The 20,951-nt window shown below is 40.8% G+C and overlaps 7 protein-coding genes across 15 annotated transcripts; 2 read left to right on the forward strand and 5 right to left on the reverse strand.

Annotated features, from left to right (window-relative positions):
- Nucleotides 1-45: 45 nt before the first annotated feature.
- On the reverse strand, nt 46-1,620 carry LOC106381702 (GDSL esterase/lipase At1g71250-like). Its single transcript, XM_013821630.3, has 5 exons — nt 1,342-1,620; nt 1,130-1,257; nt 808-1,050; nt 476-731; nt 46-387 (listed from the first exon to the last, which is right to left on the reverse strand). The coding sequence occupies exons 1-5, from the start codon at nt 1,586-1,588 to the stop codon at nt 164-166; spliced, it is 1,098 nt and encodes a 365-aa protein (XP_013677084.2). The 5' UTR covers nt 1,589-1,620; the 3' UTR covers nt 46-163.
- A 1,213-nt stretch (nt 1,621-2,833) lies between these two features.
- LOC106353726 (protein OBERON 4-like) lies at nt 2,834-6,597 on the reverse strand. Its single transcript, XM_013793516.3, has 2 exons — nt 3,578-6,597; nt 2,834-3,486 (listed from the first exon to the last, which is right to left on the reverse strand). Exons 1-2 carry the CDS (start codon nt 6,567-6,569, stop codon nt 2,921-2,923), a joined length of 3,558 nt encoding a protein of 1,185 aa, XP_013648970.2. The 5' UTR covers nt 6,570-6,597; the 3' UTR covers nt 2,834-2,920.
- Nucleotides 6,598-7,770: 1,173 nt separating this feature from the next.
- LOC111199278 (UDP-glucose:glycoprotein glucosyltransferase) lies at nt 7,771-8,743 on the reverse strand. 9 transcript variants are annotated; one of them, XR_002653214.1, is made up of 4 exons: nt 8,608-8,743; nt 8,464-8,528; nt 8,210-8,362; nt 7,771-8,124 (listed from the first exon to the last, which is right to left on the reverse strand). XR_002653214.1 is itself a non-coding variant. In XM_022689026.2 (4 exons), exons 1-4 carry the CDS (start codon nt 8,600-8,602, stop codon nt 7,930-7,932), a joined length of 399 nt encoding a protein of 132 aa, XP_022544747.1. In that variant the 5' UTR covers nt 8,603-8,740; the 3' UTR covers nt 7,771-7,929. The 9 variants fall into 9 exon arrangements, 6 of the variants coding, with proteins under 6 accessions (XP_022544747.1, XP_022544746.1, XP_048591816.1 ...); XR_002653213.1 differs by having other exon boundaries at nt 8,464-8,531; nt 8,600-8,736; XR_002653215.1 differs by having other exon boundaries at nt 8,464-8,531; nt 8,608-8,724.
- On the forward strand, nt 8,616-10,262 carry LOC106353724. Its single transcript, XM_013793515.3, has 7 exons — nt 8,616-8,877; nt 8,951-9,053; nt 9,123-9,243; nt 9,333-9,454; nt 9,549-9,670; nt 9,754-9,913; nt 9,983-10,262. Exons 1-7 carry the CDS (start codon nt 8,751-8,753, stop codon nt 10,095-10,097), a joined length of 870 nt encoding a protein of 289 aa, XP_013648969.1. The 5' UTR covers nt 8,616-8,750; the 3' UTR covers nt 10,098-10,262.
- A 469-nt stretch (nt 10,263-10,731) lies between these two features.
- On the forward strand, nt 10,732-12,266 carry LOC106357031 (3-ketoacyl-CoA synthase 7). Its single transcript, XM_013796722.3, has one exon. The coding sequence runs from the start codon at nt 10,843-10,845 to the stop codon at nt 12,196-12,198; it is 1,356 nt and encodes a 451-aa protein (XP_013652176.1). The 5' UTR covers nt 10,732-10,842; the 3' UTR covers nt 12,199-12,266.
- On the reverse strand, nt 12,212-14,478 carry LOC106357030 (protein DETOXIFICATION 14). Its single transcript, XM_013796720.3, has 7 exons — nt 14,095-14,478; nt 13,475-14,019; nt 13,301-13,387; nt 13,149-13,205; nt 12,817-13,055; nt 12,541-12,746; nt 12,212-12,446 (listed from the first exon to the last, which is right to left on the reverse strand). The coding sequence occupies exons 1-7, from the start codon at nt 14,335-14,337 to the stop codon at nt 12,360-12,362; spliced, it is 1,464 nt and encodes a 487-aa protein (XP_013652174.1). The 5' UTR covers nt 14,338-14,478; the 3' UTR covers nt 12,212-12,359.
- A 1,095-nt stretch (nt 14,479-15,573) lies between these two features.
- On the reverse strand, nt 15,574-16,492 carry LOC106357029 (ethylene-responsive transcription factor ERF070-like). The gene has a single exon (XM_022689027.2). The coding sequence runs from the start codon at nt 16,200-16,202 to the stop codon at nt 15,705-15,707; it is 498 nt and encodes a 165-aa protein (XP_022544748.2). The 5' UTR covers nt 16,203-16,492; the 3' UTR covers nt 15,574-15,704.
- Between the last annotated feature and the right edge of the window lie 4,459 nt (nt 16,493-20,951).

Raw genomic sequence — 20,951 nt, forward strand, 5'->3', positions numbered from 1 at the left:
AAACCATGACTAAAATGGCTAACCGGTAGTAGAAAACGTTTTGGAAAGATAAAAACATTTTCACATATGTTATTGTGCGGTTTTAAACATTTTGGTTTCAGCTTTATACACAAGTTATCATAACATACAAACTTTAAAAACCGAAAATCACACATTAAAAAAACTAGTGAAGGAGAGTCATCTGTTGGATATTGACAGGATATGCGTCGATAGGTGGTCCATAGAAAGCTCTTCTAGCCAGAACAGAGAGAGCAGTCTGAGTAGGATGAAACGCATCCCAAAACAGATACTGTGACCTGTTAGGACAAGGGTTCTGCATCGGCAAACATGTGATTTGTCCTTGGTTCCTCCCAACCCCACAACAAGCCCTGTCCACTACGCTGATTCCTGTACCATTCATATATATATATATAAACCTCGTTTGATCAAGCATGGAAGTAACTCATTTTAGCAGCCATGTAATCTAAGACTATACCAAAAGCAGCTGGGTTGTTTAACATGTCACCAAAGGCGCCATATGTGTTTCCGTACACATAGATAGCTCCAGGTAACCTTTGGTTCAGCTGGTCAACAATTGATTTTATCCCTTGGTTAAACGTGCCTAGTATCTGGTTCACTGCGTCAACGCATCTCTCTGGTGGTCCAACGCTCCTAGCTCTTTGGTATGGTACGCAGCCTAGTGGTGCTACTCCAGTTATGTATATTTTCCTTAGACCTAGGCTGTATAGAGTCTGCACACATGGATTCAAAATGGTTATTAGAAGATTCATTCAAGGATAATAATACTATTATCAAATGTTATCATACAAGAAGTTGTCTAGCGTATTGACTGAGAAGTAAGTTGGCGAACTCAGGCGGTCTGTATCTGAGGCTGGAGGAGTAGAGACTAGGCATAAGGTAGTTGTTGATATAGTCATTGCTTCCAAAAACAAGTATCACAAGCGATCTTGCCAAGTAATCTGTGAAGTTTTGGGGACTCATCATTGTTCTTAACTGGCTCAGCGTCGTCCCTAGGTTCACCACTTGCCGGTTCATGGTAAATCTATCTCCCTGCACATTACATCCATCAGTATCACCACCCTCTTATCTAGAAACTAAAAGTGTATGACACAAAAAGCTTAGAGGTTACATAGTTTTGGCCTGATTCATCAAGGATGCCAGCAGCTGCAGATGCAAAGTTAACTCCACCGAGGATTCTATTGCCTGATGTGGTTGGATCCGCAAAGGGAGGAGGCGAGGAGATTCCTAACAACTGAGCTGTTTTTACAGAACAGTTTTTTCAGTTAAGACAAAACTGATTTTTGACCGAGACTTTTGTTAAAAAAGTGTATAAAGCCTTACCAAGCAGATCAATGAAGTTCATGCCGTTGCTAAACCTGCCAGTAGGACGGAGGTTCAAGTCTATACCATAAGGCAAGTAATTGGCTCTAGCTATGGTTGCTAGAAAGTTGTTGTTCCCAACATCGACCAGTGAGTCTCCGAGCACAAACATGGCAGGAACTCTAGCTTGTCCGGCCACCAACTCAGGCTGCTGTATTGCAACATACGCCACCACTGCAACTATAATAAACGCATATCCTCTCATCATTTTTTTTTTCTCGTTGGTGTTTGTTTGAATTTAGAATGTGTTTATGGAAGGTTGTTATATAAAGGTTCTAAGGAAACACATGGAGCATGTGACACATAGGAGTTATCTTCCGGATTCTCTGTTTCAATTTTTGTAACGGCTCTCTTTTCATTTCGGCTGCTTGCATGTAAACGAGTAAATAAGGTTGCATCATGTTTGAAAATTCATAAGATGAAGCTAGAATTGCATATGCAAGAGACAAGACCATGACGCCTTCTTCAGATAAAGATCAAGAAAATAATGAGCTTAAGATTATCTTAAAGAATGAAGGGCTTAACTGTTAAAGGGCTTAACTGGAAATTTAGTTATTCATGAGATACAGAGAGATTTTGATAAACTAACATCTATAGGGCTCTGTACTTATCATATACATTTACCAAACAAGAAAATCATTTTTAACTACATTTGATATTTGTACTTCCTAGGATTGCATTTCTTGAGCAACTCCTGTATCTAATACATGCAAGGGACAATCACTTGAACGGTTGCAATAGAGAGAAAAATCAGTGCTACTTCAGTAGTTACCTGACATGAGATTTCAAGTCGTGTAACCAAGTTATATAACAACACATGCTAGATACATGTCAAGACCACTATCAATGGCAAACAAATCACATGATTCTTTCCCCTATTCCTAAATCACTAGATAGCAGCGAGAAGAAAGTGTTGCAAAAGAAACACAACTGGCTGAAAATGAAAATACATTTTGACACCAAAAGAAGTATTCAGTGGGAATGTGGTGGACATTTCTACAGCAAAAGAATAGTTCAATGAAATGATAAATGCGCTAAGATAATAGAATCTAAAGGATATTCTGTTTCTCATCCTTTTTCAATAGCACAGTTGATGTGTTTCTGCAGAATGATAAGCTGCCTTGCCATACACTGTTCTTTTAAAGTATTCACACAAGAAATATGAGATGCAGCACCATGCTTTGTTATATATCCTCATGGAGAGCCTTAGCCTTCTGCTCCATCTCAAGTTCTCAACCTACAAAGAGGTTCTCACCTCAATGGAGGTGAACATACACAGAGATCTGGATTGCGTTTTAATAACTTACAACAGCTGGCTGTCTCGAAAGGCCAGTCATCACCTTTTGCATCAAATCTTCAATCTTATCCTCCTGACGGAGAACAAAAAAAATATACTGATACGAGTACGTACCTGTTTGTGTTAATCTTTTTCTACAATAAGAAACAGTGACCCTTAAAAACAGAATATACATTAAGCTGTGCCACTTTTGAGTGTAGATTACATAATATGCTTACTACTGCTACAAATAAACTATAAATATTACAGGGCCAGAGTACGCTTCGTCACTTCCATTTTGGTGAGAAGCCCTCTCATCTCTTCCTCCATTCTCATCTTCATCTCATAAAACTCTCTCTGCCCTCTCTCCATTGCCACCAACTCCTCCAGCTTCCTCCTCTTCCTCTCCTCTACCTCCTCCACACTCAGCTTCCCCATTCTCCTCTTGTACTCTTCCTCAATCTTCTCCTTTTTCGCTATAGCTATTCGTTTCAGACCCTCTGCTTCTCTTCTTGCATCATCCGCTCGCCCTTGGAACATCGCCGCCTCTGCTTGCTTCATTCTCACTATGCTCTCTAGCTCTTCAAAACGAGGTTCCGTTTGAGTTTCCCTTTTCGAACCTGTCTCGACTCCAAATATTTCGCCTTGTCTCTCTATGTGGAATCCATCAACTACGCCTGCTGATCTTTTCGGCTGGTGATGCGGTTTCTCTGAACACACCGATCTCAGCCATGCCGTGTCCTGACTAGGGCTTCCCCTCTCGTGCCTTGGTTTTGGCTGCTCGTATCTCAACGGCGCACAAGCTTCGCCGGGTGTGGAGGAATCAAAGTCTGCCATTACCAAGCAAAGTGATGATGATCAGCAATGACAATTTTTATAAGTAATTTGAAAAAAAAAACAGATAAAGACAGTTAGGCACACCTGAAATGAAACCCAATATCTTATTGCATGCTTCAGGAAGGTCTATCAATTTACTTGTCAAACTTGCCAGCATCGCGTCAACCGCTTGTCTAAGCTGTTTCCCTCTAAAGTCTTTGCTTGATGAGAATATCTTACTGACATATTCCAGTTCCTTGCAAAACCTCTCAGATTTCCATTCCCTTGCAAAATTCAGAAACACTTCTTTGACAAAGCCAAACATCTCCGAGGGATGGTTACATGCGACGCAGTGGAACTGCATCTCGGTCGTTCCTCGAGCAGCAGAAGCACTGATCCCATTCCGGATGTAAGATTCTCGTATCCCACATTCCGTGTGACACCAGTGAAGACACACGTCACACCCAACCCAGCTACAGGTGTTGGATGCCATATCAAAGTTTGAGCACAAAAGACACATGCAAGCACTACAGAACCCATCCTTACTTGAACAAACCTTGCAATCACATTCATCCACAGGCACCAAAACCCTGCATGAAAGGTTTTTACATCTCATGTTCATGTAGATCTCAGCTAAGTGTGTAGAGGAGATACTCTCGTCCAGCTCAAGGAAATCAGAACGTTCTGTTTTCAGAGAGACCAAGATCTCCAACTGAGCACGATGTGATTTTGTAAGCATTTCCAGTGTAATATCAGTCCTGTTCCGCAGAGCATCTTGAAAAACACCAAGCCGTGCATTCTTATCCTTGTTCATCATCATCTGCCGGATGTATTCCTTCAAGCTAGCTATGTATCGCGTGGTCATCTCTTGAAACCTCTTGGTCATCACATGCATCGAATCGGAGAGAATGTATCTCATTACAATCTCAAAAGATTCATCCCCACCAGCGTTAATGCCACTTATTCCGGAGATACTGCCACCAAAAAAGTCCATGGCTTTTTTCTTCTCAGCATGGTGCTTAGAACCGTTTTCGAGAGAGCCAGCTGATCTAAGATCAACACTTTTCTGGAAACTCAACTGTTTCTCAAGCCTATCTACTGCCTTAGAGCTCCCATCGGTCAATCTAAGATGCTCTTCATCAGCTTGACCCGGAATTAAAATTCCTTTCATTGACTGAGGAGGAGCTGAACCATTTCCATTTTCCATCAGTTTCTGATAGACTGTATTCTCGTTGTACCTTGGATCATTATGAGACAGTGCCTGCCAATCTATACCTTGAAATATAGGTCGGCTATGAACTGACTGCTCATTATCTCCAATATTGTGATTCAACGAACAGCTTGGGTTGTGATTAAACGAACGTGAACCTGAAAAGGACATAGACATGGTGAAGCCCTCGGAATCAGTACGAAACGTGTCTGTCATAGAACGAACACTTCCAGAACGGACTGGTGAACCAATAGGCTGATTGGTATCCTGACCACCAATCGGCAACAACACATCTGGTAGACTAAGTGAAAGATCCAGTGGCTCCAATAACTTCTCATCCTTCGGCTTACTGACACCTGACTGCTCAGTTTTTCTGACCGGAGACCTAGAAAACAGTTCAAACCCTCTGGTACTTGGTCCACCGAAGTTGTCATCTTCATCTCTATCCCTGTCAGTAAGATCCTCAGGCTTTCTTTCAGAAAAGACAGCATTTTCATGTAAATCATCGAACGGTACATCCAAATTTTTTCCTTTATCCTCGCTTTTGTGGACGGAGCTATCTGATACAAACGGTGTATTCCCTAGAGCATTTTCCTCAACACGTTTTGGGGATTCAACTTCTGCTGCGTTGGCGTTACCATCACTACCATTCACTCGATTAAGCTCCTCTGCCTGAGACTGTTCAGGAACAACAGCAGGATAAAGACTTTCTTCCAACTTCACTTCATGCTCCTCCTGGTATTCCTCTTCTTTATCATCGACCACATCTGTAACCTCATTGACAACAGCAGTGTTTCTGTCATCGCTAACCTCATGTTCACTAGCCAAAGCTGTAGAACTATCATTCACATTGTTTTGAGAAGTATGCATGCTCTCTGTCGCATGCTCAGCTACATTTTCCTCTTTCTCAACACTCTCAGCTGTTTTCATTTCCCTATCATTATCATCAAAGTCAGCGTTTTTCTTCATCTCCTGGAAGCTACTATCAATCCTTTCATTGTTCTGATCACCAGATACAGTCTCTGGTTGAGACTGTGGCTCAGGCTCAGGCTCCAGCTCTCCTTCCTCCATCTCGCTACCACTCTTACCCCCATACACCTCCTCGCTTTTCTTGCCAACACTCTTAGACTGCTCACTCCCAGAGTCTTTAGACCAAGTCGGAGAAGCTAAAGACTTAGATCTAGACCTCGAATTCCTCGAATCCACCTTCACTCTCACCTGCTCGTTACTCTCGTCTCTCGACCAAGAAGGAGACTTAACAACACTCCTCTCCCTCTCCCTCTCACCATCCCAATGACCTCGCCTATCTCTCCCAAAATCATTCCCAGGACCACCAAACCTCCTCCACGAAGACGACACGCTAGCTTCCCTGTTAGGCCTCTCTCTCTCCGAGCGAAACCCCTTCGGAAACGCCCTCCTCGAAGAAGCGCTCTCAGATCGATGGAGAAGCCTGTCGTCTCTGCCGAATCGCGCATCCGGATCCTTAATCCTCCGATTGCTACTACCACCGTCGAACTCGAGATTGGATCGCCTCCGGGATAACGACCTCGAGAATCCAGCGGCGGGATCGTCGCCGCGGTCGCGGTCGTATCGAGAAGGGGATAACGGCCCCCTGCGACCCCAGCGGTGGGAGGAGGCGGAGAGAGGTCGGTCCGAGGAGGAGTTGAACGGAGGATCTCCTTCCACGTTGGTGTGATTATCGTTGTAGGAGTCGAGATCGCTGCTGGATCTTAGTCGCTTCATCTTCTTTTTTTTTGAAAGAGAGATTAGGGTTAGGGAGACGTATCGGAAATAGAGACGTAGAAGAGGAGAAGAGAGACGTATCCTCCAGTCAACGATTCTCAGCGACACATCTTTTTGATCTCCGGTTTGGAACAGTGATAGCATCCCCCCCACGTTCTTCCACCACTCGATTCTTTTAGCGCGTGTGATTACAGGATGCTTCGTTTAAAATGATCATCGCATGAGATAGCTGGGTGATTGCACGCGCTAGTTTGTGCGAGTAGGATGTAAAAGTGAATGGGGTTGTTAACCGGTCCGAGGCGATTTACTTTTGATTTATTACAATATATCAATCAGTGGATCTTGACTAGGGGTGTCAACCCGTTTGACTAGTTTCCTTTTCTTTTCCTTTTTTCAAAAATTATGTCATAATATCACCTAATCCCAAATAAAATTGTGATCGAATGGATTGTTCGCGGATCCAAATAATAAATTAGATTATAATCTGTCCACAAACATTTTCTGTGTATATATTGATGATTTTTTTCCAAAATATTTTCAAGTTGAAGTTTTCTAGACTCTGTAACATTGCCAAAACAGAAATGTTATATGTACTAAGGATTAACCCGGGTTACGCCCAGGATTTTTATTTTTTTCTAATTTAAGTTGTTAAATTATTTATATTTAGGTTATGATATATATTTATATAAATGTTAAGATGCATGCCATAATTAAAATTTATTTTTAAATTTTAACACGTTAAATTAACATATTTTTTACTATTTAAATATTTTTTTGTAATTTTGCTGGCTATCTAGTTATCATATTTAGCAAAACTATATGTTGAGTGTTGGAATAAATGTTTTAGATATAACTGCAGAGTATTTTCGGATCGACCACATGCTCAACAATCGATCGATCCGTAAAAAAATGGTCGATCTCCTTGGCCAGGTAAGTACAATTTTAGCAAAAATATCTTTGATTTTCAAATATTAAGTATATAACTATTCTTCTAAATATTGTTTTTTTGAATTGTATTTTTTGATTAAATTATTGTATTATAATGTTTATGTAAATATTTTTTGTGATATTTGAATTTGTGATCGAATGGATTGTCCGCGGATCGAAATAATAAATGAGATTATATTAAATGGGTTGCCTAATAATTATCTGTCTACATAAACATTTTCTGTGTATTGATGATGTTTCCCAAAATATTTTCCAGTTGAGGTTATTTAGACTGTATAACAATGCCAAATGTTATATGTATGTTTTCAAGCAAAAAAATGTTTATTAAATCATAACAGTGTCGAATTTTATTATCATTTGCAAATTGCAAAAGTAGTGAAACTTAATCATAACTATACTGAGATTATTCTTTTGCACAAGGTTGATCTACTTCACACAATGTAGAGCCTATCTAGTTTAGAACATTGCAAAAATGCAAACTACAGTTGATTCTTCACTCTCCCAGGATAGTTTTGCTGAGAGGTGTTTTTGAAACTGGTACTTCTCCTCTCCGCATTTACAGTTCTGCCTTAGATTCCAGGTCTTGTTCTGAATCTTCAGAGACGTCGCTTGAAGGAGAAGGGTTAGGATTTTCTGTCGCAGCAGCAGCTACAGGCTCGTTGAGTTCCATATCTTCACCCAAGATCTTTTCTGTGAATTTTTGTACCCCGAGATCAAGATCGGGACATTCAGTTACTATTCTTCTAGCACCCTGCAGAAGAACACACAACATTTAAGAAACGCTTAATCCTTCTAGTCGATATGGAGCATCTAGATTAGTGCAAGCCATCCGTTACCTGAAGCTTTGATTCCTTTGTCATGGGATTATTGCAAAGATCGATAGTTCTGGCCATGGATTTTGTGGCGTTTCCACACCAGGATTCACACCACAGCCACTCTTGAGGAAGTGAAAATATAGGAACAGTGTGTTGAGTGTAATTAGGAAGATCCTGAAACAAGATAATGCCATGCCTATCAACAAGTTTGAAAATAGAAGTCAAGTGCTTAGATACAAGACCCATTTCGAAACTGTGTTATGAAAAAATCAGACATTGGTTTCGACCGTGCCTGCCACTTAGCCTTAGCCGCTACTTGAACGTTCTTGGGTCTTTGATTCTGCTGAGCGTTGACGGAGAATAAGACGGGTCACTTTCGTAAAATCATATCAAAATCCACTAGTAATTTACCATTTTACCCTTTGTTGTAATCCTGAGAGCAATCGCAATTCACCTCAAAACGGCTTTTTATGATAACGACGAGCCCAAAAGAAAAGTCAGTGAACCAAATTTAGGAAGAGTCAAACGCTCTGAATCTCTCATCATCAGAAGAAGGAAGACGATGAAGAAGAGGACGATATACTCATGGGGAGCAGCGACTGTAATCTTCCTCGTTCTGATGATCGTCACTCCCACCATCCCTCAGTCTCAGGCCTATCACGATTTCGCCGATCAACGAACCTTCTTTGGTAACTTCTCCCCTCTTTCTCTCATCATCATCATCTTCTTCTAGGGTTTTATCTTACGATCCGTCAATCTCAGGGATCCCGAATGCTCTCAACGTCATCTCCAACTTCCCTTTCCTCATCATCGGCCTCATCGGTCTCGTCCTCTGCTTTTACCCAGATGATTACTTCAGATTCAGGCGAGTAAACAGATTAGTGAACAAACAGATTTAAAAAAAAAAATTGAATCTTTGTTTGTATGGAGACAGTTTGCGAGGTGAGAAGTTGGGATGGACTTGCTTTTTCGTTGGTGTGGCTGCTGTTGCTTTCGGTTCTTCTTACTACCATCTCCACCCTGATGATGCTCGCCTCGTCTGGGATCGCCTTCCTGTATGATGGCTCTTTCCTCTTCTATGTCTCTCTTTATCGCTCTCTCTCTCTCTCTCTCTCACTGGTGTTTGCTTTGGTTTTTGGAGTAGATGACTATCGCATTCACATCCATCATGGCTATATTTGTGATCGAGAGGATTGATGAGCACAAGGGCACTTACTCCATCGTCCCTTTGCTTCTCGTTGGCCTTGTTAGCATTCTCTATTGGAGGCAAGTCCTAAACTTTTGAGTGCTTTTCCAGTGAGACAGTTCAAAAGCAACAGTCTTTAGATTGGTTACTAACTTGTGAGGCTGTAATTTGCAGGTTTTTCGATGATCTACGTCCATATGCTTTGGTCCAGTTTGTTCCCTGCATTGTCATTCCACTTATGGCTATTCTCTTGCCTCCAATGTACACACATTCCACGTATTGGCTCTGGGCTGCAGGTTTGTGCTCTCTCAGTGTTGTTGAGGCTGATATCTTCTTCAGATTGAAAGCTGTTCTTATTATAGATTCGATTGGGTTTCAGGATTCTATCTCTTAGCCAAGGTGGAAGAGGCTGCAGATAAGCCGATATATAGCTGGACGCATCATATTCTTAGTGGTCATTCTATAAAACATGTGTGCGCTGCTATGGTCCCCGTCTTCCTTACCCTCATGCTCGCTAAAAGAAGCGTTCAAACCGAGAGGTATACATATGAAATGACCAGACCTGTATTTTGGACGTCATGCTTTAACCCCTTTTTTGCTGAACGCAGGATTAGCTTGTATAAGACATGGAAGATATCATGGACGAGGAGTAGAGGGAAAGGAACAGAGGAAGAGAGCTTCGAGTGTACCTACACCAACGTAGCAGTCGAAGAGGCTCGGTAGGTTATGTTGGTGGTTAATGTAAGATCCATCTGTTTGTGTTTAAGATCATTGCCAAATGGAACTAGTTATAGCCGAGTATAGGAGGGGGGTGAAGGTTGATAATTCAGTTTGAAACTCATAAGCTTTGTAATTCAGTTTTATAGTGCTAACAACACTTTGATGTTATTATGATACCAAACTTCAACTAAAATTGGAATGCAAGTTTGCCTAATGAAATCATCAACACTTACAGAAGTGTCAAGTAGTGTTTATTATCAGGAGGAAGTACCGGTAAGTCTCCCAATAAACACCTTGAATACCCCTAACTTCCAATCTCCATTCCAGTGAACAACTGTTGCTCAGAGCAGTCCATGGCATCGCCTCTCCTCTCCTCAAGATTCTCACTTCTTAAGAGTCAAGTCTTATGCACTGCTTTGAGAAGGAGAAACGTTGAAAGTAAGAAACAATCTCCCCAGTTTTCTATAATTTAATATGAAACACCCAGTGCCTTTGGTGAGAGAGAAAGAGACAGTGATTGAGCTTAGCAACAGAGACAGTCTTCTCAACAGACACGTAATGTTCATTTCCCGTAATGTTTGGTCACGAGAACTCAGTTTCATCCTTGTTTTAGTCCCTCTTCACATGCTTACCCTGTGATGCAACAAACTTAGGTGCCTTGTTCCTATAATCCACATTTGCCACAAAAACAAGTTTCTGTTTTCACCATCTCTCTTCTCTCTTTCCCAGTTTAGACCAACCTGGCGACATGGGACTGAGTTTTCGTTTCATCGATCAAGTTCTCCTTATCTCCCAGACCTTACTGAGCTTTCCACACCTCCTGGTAATATCAGCCTGCCTCCTCATAGCAGTCTTTTCTTACCATTCCTTCAAACCAACACATATATACCTCATTGACTTCTCATGTTACCAACCTCCAGACTTCTTACGATCTCCAATCGCCAATTTCATTGAGCATCTAAACCTATCAGGTATATTCGACAGAGAATGCCTTGATCTCCAGCAGAAGATTCTAGAACGGTCAGGAATCGGAGATGACGCGTGCGTCCCCGTAACAGTCCATGAGATTCCACCACACTCTTCTCTCTCAGCAGCTAGAGAAGAAACTCATGACATCCTCTTCACTGTTGTCCAAGACCTTTTCTCAAAGCACAAGATAGATCCAAAGAGTATTGACATCCTCGTCTCTAACTGCAGCCTGTTTTGTCCTTCTCCATCCATAACCTCCATCATCATAAACCGGTTCGGCATGAGGAGCAACGTAAAGAGCTTCAGCTTGAGCGGAATGGGCTGCAGCGCGGGACTTCTATCGATAAACCTGGTCAAAGATCTTATGAAGATTCATGGTGGCTCTTTGGCGTTAGTGTTGAGCATGGAAGCAGTGAGTCCAAATGGTTACAAAGGGAAGTGCAAGTCAATGCTCATCGCTAACACAATCTTCAGAATGGGTGGAGCAGCGATTCTCCTCTCCAACAGAGATCAAGACAAGGACAAGGCCAAGTATAAACTCCAGCATCTCATCAGAACTCATCTCGGATCAGACGATGAATCATATGAGAGTGTGATGCAGGAGGTTGATGAGGAAGGACTAGTGGGAGTAGCTTTGTCTAAGCAGCTTGTGAAGGTAGCATCAAAGGCCTTGAAGATCAACGTGGTGGAGTTAGGCCCTAGGGTGTTACCTTACTCGGAGCAGCTCAAGTACATAATCTCATTCATCAAAAGAAAATGGGGAAAGCAGAATGAGATGTACACACCAAACTTCAAGAAAGCTTTTGAGCATTTCTGTATACATGCTGGAGGAAGAGCGATAATAGAGGGTGTAGAGAAGCATCTGAAGCTGGGGAAAGAAGATGGAGAAGCGTCAAGGACAACGTTGTACCGTTATGGGAACACATCTTCGTCTTCTTTGTGGTATGAGATGCAGTACTTGGAAGCTAAAGGTAGAATGAAGAAAGGAGATAGAGTATGGCAGATTGGGTTTGGAAGTGGGTTTAAGGCTAATAGTGCTGTTTGGAAATGCATTACAAAGATTGATTCAAGAGACAAGAATGCATGGTCTGATAGAATCCATTTGTATCCTGTTTGTGGAGATGCATCAGGTTAGAACAACTCTCTTGTTTTAGTCAACTTTACACAAATGTCATTTGATTAATGATCATTAACCTCTTATTTTATCATTTGTCACAAAAAAGAAGATACCAAAACTCATTGTGCACATTCAAACCTAATAACAACACAACATTAAATGATTCAACGTTTTTGATATTAGCTGATCAGCTCTACACGTTCTTCTTCATTATCTTTCTCCTCTTCAAACTCCTCACCCATCACTCTCTCTCTCGCCTTTTTGGCCTGTTCATATGATTCATTGGATGTTAACATAGACAATCACTTTCACTTACTTTAAAGAATGAAAACAAGATATGAAGAAGGAAATGACATTCACCTGTTGTTTCCAGTTGGTGAGGCTGACTATAAGACCGAGAAGAACGGTTTGTACAAATGACCCAACTGTAATACCAATCCAGAGTCCTCTTCCTCTCATGTCAAACTTAAAAGCTAATATAACAGCAGTTGGTATCCCAAAGAGATAGTAGGCAGCTAGGTTTACATATGCTCCAATATCTTGCCTCCCTGATCCTCTTGCCACACCTGTTTCAACGCCTCACCTATCAGCACATGTTTAGTACTCACTAAATGACTTTAAGGATCAGAATCTAACCTGAAAGAACTGCGTGAAGGGCGTCGAATATGACTGATAAAGAAACCAGAGGCGCTATTGATCTTACGTAATCCACAACTTCGGTTTCAGAGCTGAAGAGGTAACCAAATACGTTTCTTGCAGCAAAGACTATTGCACCCACCATTACTGATTCTACTCCTGTCATAACCATCACTGTGTACACCGCCATTCGAGCTTTTTTCGGGTTTCCAGCTCCTAACTCATTTGCAACTCTTGTACTACAACCAACCAAGAAACAAAGAGAGTGAGACTTAGGCTTTTAGATATCTTTCTTTTTTGCGAAAATCGAAGAGTATATAAGGAGAAAGAACCTTGCTGCTGCGCCTAGACTCTCTGGTATTTGGTATAAGGTGAAGATTGTTGATAGACTGTTCAACAAGGAAGCAAGTAAGTGAGATTATATAAATGACATTTCATTCCAAGTCTGTTAGAAGATAATCTGTTAGAAGATAAGGGAACATACCACACTGAGAGAACAGAAGCTTCTAGCTTCGGGTTCGGTAAGATCCCAGAGAGCATGACAAGAAACTCAAATGACCACCACTCTAGGCTGATTCAACAACCAAGAAGCAAATGTAACTAAACTACTTGTTTAACCAAAACCAAAAGGAGGCAAATAGAATGTTCATAATCATACCAAATCATGGATGCAGATGGGACACCAAACTGGAAAAACTCTCTCATCCCTTCAAACACACTCATGGAGATCTTCCCACGGCTCTTGCTACACGTGGAAGAAAACGCCATGTACAATCCGAGCACAACCACGTTCAACCAGTAAGAAACACTAATAGCAATAGCTGCACCGATGCTTCCAAGCCCGAACTTGAAAACCAAACTCCAGCAGAGAACAACATGGCAACACACAGCAGAGACAGAGCTTATCATCAAAGGCAGAATCAAACTCTGCGCTTGGAAAAACTTAACAAGCGGCTGCATCGTCGCGTAGCCAAAGAGAGCTGGTATGAGCCACGTCGCAAACTTCCCCGCTTCTTGAGAAACCTGAGGATCTTGTCCAATGAAAGAGAGTATCTCACCCATGAAGCTCCACAGAACAGACAAAGGGATGCAAACTAAGAACAGAGCTAACATCCCTGTGTAAGTATGTTCTCCAAGCTTCTCGAACTGCTTAGCTCCATAAGCTTGACCACACAAAGTCTCCAACGCACTAGCCAAACCAAACTGTGAAAGAAAGATCACATTTAAAGAAAGACAAAGAACCTTCAAGAACGGAGGATAAAGAGAAAGAGAACATACGACGAGGCTGAAGCCAGTGACGCTGCAGAAAGAAACGGCGATGGCTGTGCTTGAGAGGTAAAGCTCACCGAGATGACCAACCATCATTATCGATATCACTTGGAGAAAGTACATGGACGAGTTCACCGCGACCATTGGACCTGCGATGTAGCTGAGCCTACCCATCTCCTGGAGTAACACATCCTTCGTGCTGACTTCTTCTTCTTCTCCGCGGACGAGCAAACCCTGCTCCGCAGAATCCATTTCTTGTTTCTCCGGAGATTTCGAGACTAATTTGTTGGAACCTTTTAATAAAAATCTTTCTACTTTTATAATGTAATGTATTTTTTTTTGGGGAATCGTCGTCTCCAATGCATTGTCAGAAATATAATTTAATAATGTGCATGTTTGTCATGTGAAATGTGAACCAATCATGTATAAGAAGATTTGTTTGTTACTTTGACTTTCATAATCATGGACTAAATCAAAAGGAAGATTTTGTTTTGTATTTTAAACTTAACATGTGTTTCATCACCTTTTGTTTTTGTTAAGTTATGTTTCATCACTTCTTGTTTAACCTTTCTACGTGTTTCATCACTCCTTATCTAGTAACTATTCTTCAGATATGTGGAGAGCTGTTTAGTCTCTTAAGTGTGCATCACTTTAAGGGGTTTGTTTTTTGGGGAACTTAAGCGGCGTGCATTGCCGTATACTTCTCCTGAAAACAAGGCGTTGACTAGGGCCGCCTGAAGTCTTCGCAGGTTAGTAGAAAATATGATAAAATAATCACTAATGACAGCTTTTATGTATTTCTTATCTAATCACGAGGTATGAACGTGTATAGTTTAGGGAAGCTATCAATCAGTCCTGCTATCAATACATAAATTTAATGTATGGGAGTTTATGGTGCCGATGTGGTACACAACTTATTATTTTGTTTTACAAAAAAAAAAAAAAATCTGGTTCAATCGAGCACGACCGTTTTTCTATATTCTATATTAAGTATATAAATATTTTCCAAATTTTTAAGTGTATACAGTTGTCCAAAATTATGTGGTTGTCACAGTATTATTCTTTTTGCTTTTGAGAGTAAAATTTAAATTCAGAGTAAAGTTTTACTCTAACAAATACACTCAGTCAAAGCCGATATGTTTCGAGTAGACAATTTACTCGTTTCAAGAAGTTCGGTTTTCTCAAAGTTCATTTACAAATAAGAGTAACTATATACAACTACATTTATAAGAACTAGACTAGAAGTATAGTGATGGATCTAATTTGATTAGCTTTTTACATTAGAAACGATATTTTAATTTTATTGTTGCTCCAGTAGTTCTTTTTATAGTGTTTGATTAGTAACATTTGGTATACTCACTTCACCCAAAATCATTTTGGATTTGGCTTGGTTGGTTGGTTTTGGTAACGTCTAAACCCGAATTATAAAACCACTTAACGTATCTATCTTTTTCAAGGGCTTCAAATTTCGTCAATGGGACAAATATATACAGTGACGACAACAAAGTTTCAGACAAGGGACATGATGAGATCAGGAAATTTAACAAGTACAAGATTAATTTACACTACGACAGAAGAGAGAGACCCTTCTTACTAATTTAACACGAAACCAACGCGCTTCACGCGCCACGAGCAACGGCGGATGCTCCGTCCACCATCTTGACCTCATGATTCTCCGCCGGGAAACTGAAATTGGTAGGCGCGTGAGGACCAATCATCTGAACCGCGGCGTTATCATAAGCGAGAGCGGCTTCTTCGGCGGTGTCGAAAGTTCCGAGCCAAAGACGGTCACGTCGTGCCTTGAGAGCTCGACCGCACCTGATCTCAGCCGCCCATTTCCCCCACGGTCTCTGCCTCACTCCACGGAACTTCTTCTTGTTCTTCTTCTCCGCCGTCGCCGCCTTGAGAAACTCCGGTGGAATCCTGATCTTGAACCGCGTCTTGCAGACATCTAGTTTGTTGTCGGAATCGGAAGAGTCGATTACGATCTCTTTGACGAGGCGTTTCCCACGGCGGCGAGCCTGGGATGGTTCAGAAAGCTGCTCCGCCTCTTCTTCGCTGCTAGAAGAATCGGTGGCTTCGGCGTCGGTGAATGAAATTCTGACAATACGCTTCATCTGAGAGTGAGAGTGAGGTTTGGATTGCGAATTTTGAAAATTGGGGTTGGGTGACACCCTAAAAAGAAGGGAGAGGCTTTTGATGCTTCAGAATATGTTTTTATCCTATGAGAATCTCCTTTTCCTGATGCTTCTTTCATACATTTGAATTTTTTATTTATTTTATAACCAATCATCTGCAGATTTTTTTCGGGAGATGAATGACGACATGGGAAGTAATAGTTTTGTCATAAAATCGATACTTGTAGTTTGCCAGGCCCATACGGTCCATTTAAAATTTTGAGATTAATACTTGTTTGTTTTTCTTTTCCAACAGAAAAATAGTATTATTTGGTTTGTTTACTTATGATTACTATAGCTTAGTTTTTTCTGCCATCTATTGGATTAATATTCAAACTTAACCGAGAATTAGACCAACCCAGCAAAAGGTTAAACACCTTTCCGGAACCAACATCCAGCATAATACACATTACTATCCGGATTCAAAGAAGAAAAACAAAAAAAAAACATATAACAAACCTAACAAAAGAAATGAACAAATACCACAAAGTACTTCAGAAGCTGAGAATTCGACAAGGAAAGGCGGATTGAGCGAGAATGCGTTGAAAGTCTTGATTATTGGGGTGATAGAATAGCTCTAAAAGATATTCCATCAAAGGAACCATCACCAGTAACTCAAAAACAAGCTTTAACAGAGGAAAGTCACGAAAACAAGGATTTTCACCCTAGCAGTCGATGAAGAAGACAGTTGATAATCAAACTATTCAAAAACTAAATGTGATTTGAGTTAAAACTCTATATAGTCTCTTACCAAAAAATTCCGAAATATCCGTCAGTTAAAAACCAAGGAATGGCGCAACTTCACAACACGGATGCTTCACATTGAATAATAGACAAGAACCACAAAGGTCAGGCAAACCCACATCATAGACAAATTCTGATAAGCGAAAAGACACCATAGAGGAACCATAGACTATGGTTTGTTTAATTACAGTATGATATAAAATAATACCATTAATTAACAAGCTAGGTGGCATGGATATTAGCGTAGAAAAAACTACAGACCAAATGATCAAATGGAAACCGACTCAAATTACTATATTAAATGCCAAACTGAACTGGACACAACACAAATTAATATTAAATGCATTCTAAATTACTATATCTAAAGAATTATACCAAATTATATCTAAAGAACTATACCAAAGTATATCTAAAATACTTCGGGATGGATTTTAGACATTCGTGGGTTCATTATCCTTTTTGGTTTTAGTGATATCGGATCTTCATACTGGATATAAAGTGTGGTGAAATCCGTCTCCAACACTCGATCTAAAATAGTTTAAACCAGGAAGTAAGATGTCATGTAATTTGCAAGTGCACGGTTCATGCCACTTTTGGTACAAATGCTTACATTACATTGTTAGTAGGAGTTTTCAAGCGGGTCACCTAGTTCACCAACAAACAAATTAAGATCCATCAATTGTTTACAAGAAAGATTTACCTTTTTCCTAAGATTTATGGCATCCTTTGAACATTGTCGACAGTGAACTTGAAGAAGATGACAGCGTAGTGCGTAAGAGACAAAAGCGAAAACGTGCTACTAAAACAGAAGTGCTGATCAAGCTTTTCTGACCGCATAACCTCTTAGACTCGTGATGAATCCAAGTAAAGTGGCAATTGGAGTCGCATACTGTAAAAGAAGCACAAACTTGAACATTGGATCTAAGGAAATGAGATTTTGTTTGAAGAGATTGCATCGGATGTCAAGCAACCGCAACACCTAAATATGCTCAATGATTTCATGTTGATCGACTTCCCAAATCCCCAAAAGTGACCACAAGTTTGCTTCCAGATGTGCATATGAGTCTTCCAATTATCTTTTGAATAGTCTTTTTTTTTTTCTCAAATATTAGTTACTTCCCATGAATGGACAAACTTGATTTTGAACAGGCGGTTATCCATTTGGTTAATTTTTTGATGGTATAATGTATGACTTCTACTGGTTTAAGCTCTCAAATTTTGTAATATCTCCAGGTTGAAGTGGAAAGAAACGAAAATGGGAAGCTAGAAAACTCAGGTTAGCAGCTTGCTCCAGCGATATTCTCACATAATTTAGCATTTCAGATTATAGAATGAAAAAAAAAACTTACCAGAACAGACACACACAAAAAAAAAACTTAAGCTGTTGTGTCTGAACAAAATTTGCTTTGAAGATCAAAAATGGTAAACTTTACTTGCTAAGAATGAACTAGCACATTACAAATGATATCGTCCAACCACTAATTCAGGAGAGTTGAGAGGGACATCACCTCCAATGCCCACCCTCCTTATCGGTCAATCTTTGAAGGACATGAAACAAAAAGGAAAAAATATAAAATGGCAAATTGCTGGAATTTACAGTTAACCCTAAGGAAGGTAAACTATTTACGGGTTTTACCAAGTTTAACCGGAGAGAAAACCGAATCGAATTGAAATACGAACCAAAGATCATAAATTAGACTTAACCGTTCCCAATCCAACTTAAACCCTCCGATCCAATCTCGATTTTAACCATCTCGAACCCGAATCCAAATAACCACTCAATTTCGATTTAAACCAAGTCTCCCCTTTATTTCCATTTCCCCTCTCTCTCGGGATCCCCTCTCTCTCAACGGTTTCCCCCAAATTCGAAAACGTAACCCTAGAACATCCCACTCCCCTTCGATTCCTTCGATTTCCCTTCGATTATTCACCGAAAACGTGTGAATCATGGTTGAAACTAGGCTGGGTAAGAGAAAGGATAGGCCTCCTCCAACGGCTCCTCCTCCGCAAAAGAGCGGGACCTCGAAGAACTCGAAGAAGAACAAACCGAAGAAGAGTTCCAAGAAGAGAAAAACGACGGATGAGGAATCACCGGCGGTTGATTTTGTTGGAACCGTGGGAGTTGCGGAGGAGAATGAAGTAGAAGAACCGGCTAAGGATGTAGAAGATCGGGAGAAAGAGAAAGAAGAATCGGAGAAGGAGAAAGAAAGGGAAGAAGAAAATGGAGACGAAGATGAAGAGGAAGAAGAAAATAGCGATGAATCTCAAGAAGAGAAAGACGAAAATGGAGACAAAGATGAAGAGGAAGAAGGAAATAGCGATGAATCTCAAGAAGAGAAAGACGAAAATGGAGACAAAGATGAAGAGGAAGAAGGAAATAGCGATGAAGAAGTAGAGAACAAAGATGAAGAAAAAATCCAAGAGGAGGAAGACACCGGAGAAGAAGAGAACGGGACTCCCGAAGAGAACAGAGGTCAAAATGAAAATGAAAATCAAGAACAAGGAGAACCCCCATTGGAAGCGGAATTAGGAAATGTTGATGGTGATGGTGAAGGGGTTCTCGGGCAAGGAGAAGAGGTAATAAGTGTGGAACTTGAATAGGGTTTAACTAGATATACTAGGAAAGGCTCGGATAACTTAGGAGAACTATGTTTTAGTACTTGCATAACTGATGTAGAACACAATGTTACTTGCAGGAATTAGAGGCAACCGAGGCAATCAAACCGTTGAGGATGTACTTCTATGAGTCGGAGTACAAGAAACAAATAAAGCTAGCGACCAAATGTTTCGTCAAAGACGTTATGGTTACATTTGACAATCTGGAACCGCCGATGAGTGATACTGAGAGGAAGTGGTTTGAGAAGCATCCACAATTCTGTCACGTGTTCCACCTGGAGAAAGACTCAAACCACATGGTCCAAGGAATGTGGATGTTGCTATTGCGGACAGTGGATAGCTCGAAGAGGAAGGAAGTGTGGTTCATTGTGAATGGTGTTCCCATCCGCTATGGCCTGAGAGAACACGCTTTGATCTCAGGTCTTAGCTGCCGCAACTATCCACTTGGGTATAAGGAGTTTGGTGATAGAAAGTTCGTGAAGCGCCATTTCAAGAAGGGAGAATCAATAAGGCTTGAGGATGTCAAAGCGAAGCTGTTGGCTATGGGAGAACACAGAGACCGGCTGAAGATGATGGTTTTGTTCTTTTTAGGAAGTGTTATCTGTGCGCAAACGAAAGTAGGAAAAGGCGCCAGAGATGTTTTGGAATTCTTCCAAAGAGCTGTGGACGATCTCGAGTTCTGCGAAAACTTTCCATGGGGGAGGTACTCGTTTGATTACATGGTTAAGGAGATATCGCACACCATAGATCATTTTGGAGGCCGGGTTAGAGAGAAGACTTTATGGCCACTTCCAGGTTTCTGTCTGCCACTGGAGGTAAGCAATTGAAGATAATCACCTTATCATTTGTTAATTTTATTGTGTTAAGTGTTTGTACATGATTGGTATGTAGTTGCTTGCTTTTGAGGCAATTCCCAAGTTGGGATTGAAGTTCAGAAAAGAGGTTGAAGACGTCGATGTAGACTGTCCTAGGATGTGCAGATCAGTCTTTAAATCAGCAGGGATGAAAGGGTTTTCACTTTCAAAATTGAATCGGGAACTGGACAAACTGGACAAAATAACGGTATGTTTCTTCCCCTACAAACTTTGAAAATGTTGTAGCATTATACTAACATAAGATTATTTTTTGGTTTTAATTTTTTGGTATCAGTCACGGGATATCCACAGCATCCTTCCTACCAAGACAGAAGAAGAAGTAGCTCTTTTGGAAGAGATGACTGAAGAGGAGGACGACGTTGATGTCGATGATATTTCTGTTGACAGTTGGATAAAGCGTCTTGCGGAAGGACATTCAGTCTTTTTTGAAGAGATGTATGATGTAGACGTTGCT

The sequence above is a fragment of the Brassica napus genome, chromosome A7 (assembly GCF_020379485.1).
Source record: "Brassica napus cultivar Da-Ae chromosome A7, Da-Ae, whole genome shotgun sequence".
In the NCBI taxonomy this organism is placed as follows: domain Eukaryota; kingdom Viridiplantae; phylum Streptophyta; class Magnoliopsida; order Brassicales; family Brassicaceae; genus Brassica; species Brassica napus.

Coding starts and splice junctions, on each gene's coding strand:
- LOC106381702 (XM_013821630.3), bottom strand. CDS start 1,588: ATGATGAGAGGATATGCGTTTATTATAGTTGCAGTGGTGGCGTATGTT. Junction 732..807: donor AATACGCTAGACAACTTCTT/GTATGATAACAT, acceptor CCATGTGTGCAG/ACTCTATACAGCCTAGGTCT. Junction 388..475: donor AAACAACCCAGCTGCTTTTG/GTATAGTCTTAG, acceptor TGAATGGTACAG/GAATCAGCGTAGTGGACAGG.
- LOC106353726 (XM_013793516.3), bottom strand. CDS start 6,569: ATGCTATCACTGTTCCAAACCGGAGATCAAAAAGATGTGTCGCTGAGA. Junction 3,487..3,577: donor GATATTGGGTTTCATTTCAG/GTGTGCCTAACT, acceptor TGGTAATGGCAG/ACTTTGATTCCTCCACACCC.
- LOC111199278 (XM_048735859.1), bottom strand. CDS start 8,434: ATGGGTCTTGTATCTAAGCACTTGACTTCTATTTTCAAACTTGTTGAT. Junction 8,125..8,209: donor CAAAGGAATCAAAGCTTCAG/GTAACGGATGGC, acceptor GTTCTTCTGCAG/GGTGCTAGAAGAATAGTAAC.
- LOC106353724 (XM_013793515.3), top strand. CDS start 8,751: ATGAAGAAGAGGACGATATACTCATGGGGAGCAGCGACTGTAATCTTC. Junction 9,455..9,548: donor GTTAGCATTCTCTATTGGAG/GCAAGTCCTAAA, acceptor TGTAATTTGCAG/GTTTTTCGATGATCTACGTC. Junction 9,671..9,753: donor GTATTGGCTCTGGGCTGCAG/GTTTGTGCTCTC, acceptor ATTGGGTTTCAG/GATTCTATCTCTTAGCCAAG.
- LOC106357031 (XM_013796722.3), top strand. CDS start 10,843: ATGGGACTGAGTTTTCGTTTCATCGATCAAGTTCTCCTTATCTCCCAG.
- LOC106357030 (XM_013796720.3), bottom strand. CDS start 14,337: ATGGATTCTGCGGAGCAGGGTTTGCTCGTCCGCGGAGAAGAAGAAGAA. Junction 14,020..14,094: donor TCACTGGCTTCAGCCTCGTC/GTATGTTCTCTT, acceptor TTTCTTTCACAG/TTTGGTTTGGCTAGTGCGTT. Junction 13,056..13,148: donor AGTCTAGGCGCAGCAGCAAG/GTTCTTTCTCCT, acceptor GGTTGGTTGTAG/TACAAGAGTTGCAAATGAGT.
- LOC106357029 (XM_022689027.2), bottom strand. CDS start 16,202: ATGAAGCGTATTGTCAGAATTTCATTCACCGACGCCGAAGCCACCGAT.